Genomic DNA, 9,852 nt, shown 5'->3' with positions numbered 1-9,852 from the left:
TGTGTGTGTGTGTGTGTGTGTGTGTGTGTTTTGCCCCCAGCCACCACGGAGGCTGGAAGCAGGTGATCCATGTGTATGTGTGTGTGTGTGTGTGTGTGTGTGTGTCTCCACTGGGGGCCTGCCCCCAGCTGAGCCGCAGAGACTCAGAGCAGGTGCCCCTCTGTGTTGATCTCTCAGGCTCGGGCGGAGCCCGGCCCCTCCTCCTGAGCTGGTTGTGACCATGATGGAGTCTTGACCTCATTTGCATATTACTTCTTTTTATATATGTAGATATAGATATAGATATGTAATGTGTATATATGTATGTGTGTATGTTTCTGTATATTGACTACCCAATTTTTATTTTATTTAGCCAAAATGCAAATAATGATCTGATTCTTTCTTTTTTTTTTTTTTAACCAATGGTCCAAAGGTTATATATTAAGTAGCTTAGATTTGGGTTTATTTTGTTTAAGACATTTTTATTTTTAAAGTGAAGTGTAGTAATATGTTTGGTTACTTTTTAGATCTTTCAGGTAAAATTTTGTCATATATCTAGCCATATTCTTATGATGCAAAAGTTACTGTTTTAGAGACTAGCTTTAGGAAAGATTAAATAGCTAGATAGAACCAAAGTAAGCAACTTTAGGCTGGATTATTTTTCATTCTTTGAAAGTTTTAGAAATGAATTTTAAAAAACATGGTTGATGAAGCTAATAAAAATAGCTTTTATTTGACTTCTATGTGTTAGGCATAGTACTCACCATTTTAATATTTTACATGAGAAAAATATTATTGTCATTCTCATTTTAAAATTGGGCAAACTGAGAAATAAGGCAGAAAAATAATTTGCTCAAGTTTATCCCACTAATAAGTGGTGGAGGCAGATTTGAATTCCCAAGGGCTGATGACCCCAGCTTGATCACAGCAAATCTCTATCTCTTTAGAGCTGGATGGGTTTATTGCTTTGGATCCTTTTAGTATTTCAATTGTAGAAGATCCATTTATGTTTCAAGAACACACTTGAGAGCTGTTATATATATACACTAGAGGCCTGGTGCATGAAATTCATGCATGGGGTGTCCCTCAGCCCGGCCTGCACTCTCTTGCAATTCAGGACTGCTGGCTCCTAACCGGTCATTTGCCTGCCTGCCTGATCACCCCTAACCCCTCTGCCTGCGTGCCTGATTGCCCCTAATGCTTCTGCCTGCCTATCTAATTGCCCCTAACTGCTCGCCTCCCTGCCTGATTGCCCCTAACTACTTGCCTGCCTGCCTGATCGCCCCTAACCGCTTCTGCCTGTCTGCCTGATTGCCCCTAACCACTCATTTGCCTAACTGCCTGATTGCCCCTAACTGCTTGCCTGCCTGCCTGATCACCCCTAACCGCCTCTGCCTTGGCCCCCCACCACCACAGCTTCATCAGAATGACGTCTGGAAGGTCATTTGGCTATCCGGTCTAATTAGCATATTATGCTTTTATCTATTTATATAAAAACCCTGGGTGTAACATCATGACCGAGGCTCGACCAACCGGAAGGAAGTCAGTCCTGCAGGGGTTGTCTTGGAAATGGCTGCACACTCCCCGAGCTGTTTCCCGCGAGGGTAGTGAGGTTTCAGGCAGGAACTCAACCTTGGAGCGTGGACTCACTGAGTCCTGGGTCCTCTTAGCCACAGCTGCGCCCTCCCTGAGCTGTTTCCGGTAAGGGCGAGGTTTGAGGCAGCCAGAGCGTGGCCTCACTGAGTCCTGGGTCGCATTGCCAAGGACTGCGCCCTCCCTGAGCTGTTTCCCGGTAGGGCAAGGTTTGAGGCAGGAACCGGCCCTCGGAGCATGGAGGCATATCTTTATATTAGAGGTCGTAGTAGTCTCCCCGAGTGCACAAATTTTTGTGCACCGGGCCTCTAGTCCTATATAATAAAAAGCTTATATGCAAATTGACTGAACAGTGGAACAACCAGTCGCTATGACACACACTGACCACCAGGGAGCAGACGCTCAACGCAGGACTAATGGCTGAGCTGGGCTCATGGCTGGCGAGGGCAGCAGTGGTGGTGGCAGGAGCCTCTCCCACCTCTGCGGCAGCACTAAGGATGTTCTAAGCTGTCAGTCAGACATCCCCTGAGGGCTTCTGCACTGCGAGAGGGCACAGGCCAGGCTGAGGGACCACCCCCCACCCCCAAGTGCACGAATTTTGTTTACCAGGCCTCTAGTTTAGTCCAAAAAAGCAGGTTTCTCTGTATTCTAGCTATTGTCTATGAACTGAAGTTTTTAAGGATCAGTTCAATTTGTCATTTGTTCATTATGTGCCATGTACAGGGACATAGCAGTGAATAAAAACTTTTGTAATTGATCACTCTGCTGCACGGTAGAGGAAGTACTGTATTGGGAAAGAATTAAGCAGGGAGATAAATTTGAAGATTATTTCAGTAATTATGAGAAGTGAATGTTTCTGAAACTTGCACTGACTCTGGCTACAGTCTAATTCTTTCTTTACATAAAGGTATACTATTTGCTCTTTTATTTTCACTAATTGAAAAATTGTAAAAAGTTGCCAATAAATTAACTAGAGTATAAATTTATATGAGACTGATATTTTTATGCCAGTGATTTGATATTCACACAAAGCTGGCTTTAAATAATAGACATGAGAGAATAAACACTGTTTTTAGCCCCATTCCTTATAGAGGATAAGCATAGTTTTCTTCATCCAGTTATCTATAAATTTTAATGTTACTAATATTGGCAATTAGCTTTAATGAGTACTTTCTTATACCAGACAGCACAGTTCTTTAAATATAGTATCTTATTTAAACCTCACAAAAGTTAGTGTGCTGTTACTATCACTTTTGTTTTAGAGATAAAAAAACTAGGGGTTGGGGAACCTAAATAAATTTAGTGCCTCAGGGCTCCTGTAGCTTGTCAGTAGCTCTTTAGGTACTATTTTTATGAAAATAAAAATAAGAATATTGGATTGTTCTATAGCAGTTGGTAGTTAATGGACTGGTGTGGTAATTCCTGCAGAAGTTAATTAGCATGTTGGTAATATAAATTACTTTATTATTCTCTTAACCTTCTCTAGTTCTGTTGTAATAATTTTATTGAATAGCAGGACAAAAGAGAATCATTCCTGAAAAAGAATTCTTAGAAGTCATTTGGTTTGATCTACTTTGACCTAATAAAGAAATAAACTTAGTTTAGCATTCAGCATTCATACTTGGTTTACTCCATAGTCATATTCATTATCCTTTAAGTCAGTGGTTCTCAACCTGTGGGTCGCGACCCCTTTGGTGTTCGAACGACCCTTTCACAGGGGTCGCCTAAGACCATCCTGCATATCAGATATTTACATTACGATTCATAACAGTAGCAACATTACAGTTATGAAGTAGCAACGAAAATAATTTTATGGTTGGGTCACAACATGAGGAACTGTATTTAAAGGGCCAGAAGGTTGAGAACCACTATATAATAGAGAAAGGGCAAATAACAATATTAAAATATTTCTGCTAATTAATTCCCTTTTAATGTGCATGAATTTCATGCACCGGGCTACTAGTTATAGATAAAAGAAGCCCCAGAATATGGTATAGACTTGTTGACTTATGTTTGTTGAAGCTGAGGGACTTTGTGACAAAGCACTTTCTTCTTCATATCATAACTGTTTTCTGACTTGCAGGTTTTAAATGCACAGAGAGCAGGATACAAAGCAGCCATAGTTCATAATGTTGATTCTGATGAGCTCATTAGCATGGGATCCAACGACAGTAAGTACAGGTATCACTTTTCTTCTCTCCTGTTTGACAGATCTTTCGTATAAATTCTTCTTCTCTCATTTGTTTTTTAAAGCAAAATTTCTTTTCTATCACAATGGTGATTCCCAATTTTTAACCCCCTTGGGACAATTTTATTCACAATAGAAATGGAATTGACTTATTCTTTTCCAAACAGTTTTTTTTAAACCAATTTATTTCATTTTAGAAGATATGTTGATATTTTGGTAAAAACCAAAGGAAAACCAAAACTTTAAGTAGAGGTAAGCATGCTGAGTTAAAGATTCCATAGAAGAATTTTTCTGATTTATTTAGAGATTCACAAGATTAAATTTTAGGCTATGAGGCTACTGTATTCTTGTGGAATTTCATAGCCACATACTTGTGCTTTCTTAATACAGTTTGGTTATTAGCCACTTAACATACATTGATGTGTCTGTAGCTACTTATTTATTTATTTAGATTTTTAATTGATTTTTAGAGAGAGGGGAAGGAAGAAGGAGAGATAAATATCAATGTGAGAGTGACACATTTATAGGCTGCCTCCTGCACACCTCCTACCTGGAATAGAGCTAACAACCTGGGCATGTGCCCTGACCGGGAATAGAACGGGCAACCTTTTGGTACATGAGATTATACTTAGCCAACTGAGCCAAACCAGCCAGTGCTAGCTTTTCATTTAAAATGGGAATATCGTTCCTTACTCTGTACTGAACATTAGCTTGTAAGGAAAATGAGCCAATTTTAATAAAATAACTGGCTTTAATCAGAAAGCTGTGCACTTTCATTAATTTAGTGAGAGTGATGAAATATGTCTTTTGTTATGTTGATGAAATGACTTTGGACCCCATCTAAGGATGGGGACTGGTTGCCAGGAGAACCAACCATGTGTTAAGAGTGTTAGAACTTTCAGTTCCATTCCTGACCTTCAAGGAGGGGAGAAGGGCTGGAGTTTGAATGGATTGCCAATGGCTAATTATTTTATCAAGCTTGCCTATGTAATAAAGCCTCCATTAAAAAAAAACACACACAAAAAAAAACCCCAAACAAACCAAGAGGACAGGTTTGGAAAGCTTTGGGTTGGTGAATGAGTAGAGGTGCTGGTAGAGTTGTGTGCCTGGATAGGGCCTGGAAGCTCTGTGCCCCTTCACATGTACCTTGCCATGTATATCTCTTCTATCTGTCTGTTCCTGAGTTATAGTCTTTCATAATAAACTGGTAATTTAGTAAGTAAAATATTTCTCTGAGTTTTGTGATCTGCTATAGCAAATTAACTGGACCCAAGGGGAAGGGGTGGTGGAACCTCCAGTCTATAGCTAGTCAGTTAGAAGCACAGATGATAATGTGGATTTGCAATTGGCTTCTGAAAGATGGGTGTCTTGTCTTATGAGACTAAACCTGTGGAATTTGATGCCGTCTCCGGCTATATAACATCAGACTTGAGTTCAATTGAATTGTTTGATGATGTGGGGGAGACACACACACACACACACACAGCTATAGACTGACATACTTTATTGGAATGTATTTAGGACTTTAAATAACTACATCTTTAATAGGAAATATTTTGAATTCCTTAACCAAAAAAGTATTTTTATAGCATAAGACATTATTTTTGTTGTTTGAGTAGAACTCTTTTCCTTCTTACTCCTAATATAATCTGAGGCAAACTTACAATATATAAAAAGGAAACATTCTAGGAATAAGTTCCTTAGTTAATTTCTTTATATTTTAAATTATTATTATTTTTTAAAAATACGTTTTTATTGCTTTTAGAGAGAGAAAGGGAGAGAGAGAGAAACAGCGATTAGGGTGAAACATTAATTGGCTGCCTTCTCCACACACCCTACTGGGAATGGAGCCTGCAACCTAGGGATGTGCCATGACCAGGAACCATCCAGTGACCTCTTCTTTTATGGGTTGCTGCTCAACTACTGAGCCATACTGGCCGGGCATATATTTTAAAATATTATTTTAAACTTCTAGCTAATTAAATTCTCATAATCGTGGTAGAATGCATGAAGTACCATTGAGGCTCCAGCATTTTACAAAAATTTGACAACCACTGCTTGGGAATTAGAGGACTTGATGAAGGGATTTTTATTTACCTGCACCCTTGGGAAAGTTAATTAAGTCCTTTATTTTATTATTAATAAAATATTAAGTCCTTTATTTTCATCTATAAAAGTATGAATAGTTTTGATTTTTATTTGACCTGACAAGATTGGGAAGCTCATATGAGAAAGGGATATGAGAAAACCCATGCCATGGCAGAGTGGGAAGAACCTAGATTAGGAGTCAAGAGCCTCAAGTTTGAGTCCAAGTTGTGCGAATGCCTAACTGTGTAACCAGGACAAGTTATCAATATGTCTCGGTTTGTTTCTTCTGTTTTCATTGCTTTCTTCCTTCAGCAAATGTTTTCTTTTGGCAGTCTATCAAGCACTATTTTAGGTACCATGACTACAGCAGGGATTGACACAGTTTAAGGCTCTGTGAATAGAAACATACCTCTGGCATAGAAACTGACCAATCAGAACCAAATCTGGATGAAGTGTGAGGAGGCACTGGCTGCCTAGGAGGTGGAGCTTTTGGCTCCTCATACTTCATCCAGATTTGGTTCTGATTGGTCAGTTTCTATACCTTTCTTTGAAGTAGCAGAATGCAGTAGTTAAGGGTGTGGTTTCTGGGGACTGCCTGCCAGGATTTGAATCCCAGCTCTACCACTTACTAGCTGTGTGACTTTGACTATGTTACCTAACATCTCTGCCTCACTTTTCTGATCTGTAAATAGAATAATAATACTTAACTCATTGGGTTTTTGTGAGGATTGAATGAATTATGACATATAAACTATTTAGAAGACTGCCTGGTTCTTAGTAATCATTTAATGGTTATTTAGCTATTATTATTATTGCTACTGTTACTATTATTATTACACTAGAGGCCCAATGCACAAAATTTGTGCATGGAGGGGGAGAGGTTCCCTCAGCCCAGCCTGCACCCACTCCAATCGGACACCCCTCTCACAATCTGGAACCGCTGGCTCCTAACCACTCACCTGCCTGCCTGCCTGATTGCCCCTAATCTCTCTGCCTGCCTGCCTGATCTCACCTAACTGCCTCTGCCTGCCTGCCTGCCTGATCGCCCCTAACTGCCCTCCCCTGCCAGTCTGACCTTGCCCCTAACTGCTCTCCCCTGCTGGCCTGATCGCCCTTAACTGCCCTCCCCAGCCAGTCTGATCTCGCCCCCAACTGTCCTTCCCTGCCGGCCTGATTGCCCCTAACTGCCTCTGCCTGCCTGATCACCTCTAACTGCTCTCCCCTGTCGGCCTGATCTCGCCCCCAACTGCCCTCCTCTGCCGGCCAATTTGGTTCCGATTGGTCAGTTTCTATGCCAGTCAGCGTCAAAAGCTCCGCCTCTTAGGAAGCCATTGGCTCCTCACAGTTGACCCAGATTGGTTCTGATTGGTCAGTTTCTATGCCAGTCGGCATCTCTGGGCCTATTAACGGTGCCTGATCAGAAAGGCAGGGCTGATCAGCAGCCCCGGTGGAGAGAAATGGAGGCGGGGCTGTTGGCCAGGCCGGGAGAGAAAGAGAGGCAAGTTCTGATCAACAGCTGCCACAGAGGCTACGGATCAGACCCTGCCTCTTTGTCTGCAGGCCTCGCTCAGGGCCTGATCCACAGCCCCCTAGGCAGTCAGTGCTGGGTCGGGGCACCTGCCATGGCAACCTAGCACTGACTTCCAGTCTGGTCAAGCCTTTGGTCATAATCGGTCGTTAGGACCCTGGCTCTTTATTGTATAGACTAGAGTCCCAGTACATGAAAATTCATGCACTGGAGGGGGGTCCCTCAGCCCGACTTGCTCTCTCTCACAGTCCGGGAGCCATCAAGGGTGGGAGACGACCCGGCGATCAGGGGAAGGCGATGCCCCATCACACCTCTGCTGCTACCACTGCCAGCAGCGCAAGCCTCCCGGCCTTGGGCCAGCCCTGGGCTGCTGGGCAGCTGCCATCTGAGGCTTGCCTGCGCCTCGGGCCGGCCCTGGGTTGCTGGGGGGCTGAGGGGACTGGGCGCCGCCATCTTGTGGCTGTGGGTGTCACCATCTTTGAGGGCAGGGCAGTCAATTAGCATATTCCCTCCTTATTGGCTGTGGGTGCCACCATCTTTGAGGGCAGGGCAGTAAATTAGCATATTCTCTCCTTATTGGCTGTGGGAGCTGCCATCTTTGCGATCGCACGAGGGTCAATTAGCATATTCACTCTTTATTAGATAGGATTCTAGAGTGGGAGAGAGGAAATGAACACAAAGAGATATGCTATATGTCACATAGTAACAGGTACTATGAAGAAAAACCTTTTTGGCTAAAGGGATATAAAGTGACAGGGATGAGGGGAGGGATCTTTTAAATAGGGTGGTCAAAGAAGACTTCTGCGTATGAGGCTTTGACATTTAAGCATAAGTCTAAAGTGAGAGGCTGAGGAGGAGTTTTCCAAGGAAAGGGAACAACAAACAGAAAGCTGGAAGATAGAGCATATTTGGTGTTTCAAGGTGTGACAGTGGCTGGAATTAATTGAGCAAGGGTCAGAGAAAGTGGTAGGGGATGAGGTTAGAGAGGGAGCCAGGGGCCAGATCCTGTAGGACTTTGGAATTTGTTCTATATGTATTTTATATAGAGGTGTGAGGTGATCTGACATATTTTTAAATGGCCACTTTGGTTGCGATTCCTTTTGAGAATAGACTGCAGGGAAAAAATGGGCAAGAGTGCCAGCAGATGCGAGTTAGAATGTTGCTGCAGCAGCAAGGAAGAGGTGATGGTGATCTGGAGTGTTGGCAGTGATTGTGTTGAGAAGTGATAGAATTATGGACTTGTTTTGAAGTTGATAGGATTTGTTATGAGGAATAAGAAAAGGGAAGAGTCCAGGATGACTCCAAGATATTTACCCTGAGAAACTAGGTGAGTAGTTTTGCTATTTACAGAGATGAGAAAGACTAGGAGTAGAACAGAAACATTGAGAGTCCCAATTGAAAACATTAAATTTGAAACATCTGTTATGCAATCAAGTGGAAATATCAAACAGGCAATTGGATATGTGAATCTGGAGAGGTTGGGCTGGCCATTTAAAGTATGATTTGTCTATGACAGTGATGGCGAACCTTTTGAGATCGGCGTGTCAGCATTTTGAAAAACCCTAACTTAACTCTGGTGCTGTGTCACATATAGAAATTTTTTGATATTTGCTACCATAGTAAAACAAAGATTCATATTTTTGATATTTATTTTATATATTTAAATGCCATTTAACAAAGAAAAATCAACCAAAAAAATGAGTTTGTGTGTCACCTCTGACACGCGTGTCATAGGTTCACCATCACTGGTCTATGATATCATGATAATACTATTTGATTACTTCATGGAGTTGTTTTGTGGATCAGAATTAAAATTTAGTGTTTCTAAAAATATTTTGTGAACTAGAACATGTTTTTAGTAGATAGTGTTGCAGAGTCTCCAATATGGCTATTCACATTTGCATACATCATTGTCCCCTTTCTTAATCTTTTGACTAAAATGAGAAGCTTTTAACATCTCTTTAGGTATAAGTCACAGAAGTTATGTTACTTGCAATAATTATAAGCCAGTAGTTACAAACCAAAAGTTTCTCTTTGAGTGTATCAGAATATCTTCATGAAAGACTAAAACATTCCTTTTACAAAGGATATATAATTCCAAGTTTTAAGTGTCAAATAAATTAAACTGTAAACTATGTGATAGAGGAAGATCTCTTAGCAAGCTAGAAAATATCTTCATAAAATGTATGTGATTATATCAGTACCTCTCCAGCTATTAAAACAATGGGGTGGATTTTTATTGACATGACAGGATCTCTGAAGTGTATCACTGAGTGGAAGAAAAGCTCACACTATGCCCCATTTTTATATGATCCTGCTGGTGTAACAATAAAATTTTATTCCCACTGATGTAAAAATAGTGATTAAAAATTCCTTTACTCACCATTTTGGTTCCTACCTTCCTGGGGCTTGTAGGGTGTGTGTGTGTGTGTGTGTGTGTGTGTGTGTGTGTGTGTGTGTGTGTGTATGTGTGAGA

The 9,852-nt window shown here is 41.3% G+C and overlaps 1 protein-coding gene across 5 annotated transcripts in view; it reads left to right on the top strand.

Annotated features, from left to right (window-relative positions):
• The window catches only part of RNF13 (ring finger protein 13), a 190,432-nt gene that overhangs the window by 101,446 nt on the left and 79,134 nt on the right, over positions 1-9,852 (top strand). For all 5 annotated transcript variants that reach the window (XM_014537443.1, XM_014537440.1, XM_014537444.1 and 2 more), the window contains one exon: positions 3,656-3,743. In XM_014537443.1, coding sequence (XP_014392929.1) covers positions 3,656-3,743 — 88 coding nt within the window. The remainder of the gene's footprint in view (positions 1-3,655; positions 3,744-9,852) is intronic.

Source organism: Myotis brandtii, unplaced genomic scaffold (genome assembly GCF_000412655.1).
Source record: "Myotis brandtii unplaced genomic scaffold, ASM41265v1 scaffold179, whole genome shotgun sequence".
Taxonomy (NCBI): domain Eukaryota; kingdom Metazoa; phylum Chordata; class Mammalia; order Chiroptera; family Vespertilionidae; genus Myotis; species Myotis brandtii.
This window is presented reverse-complemented; position numbering and strand designations above follow the sequence as displayed.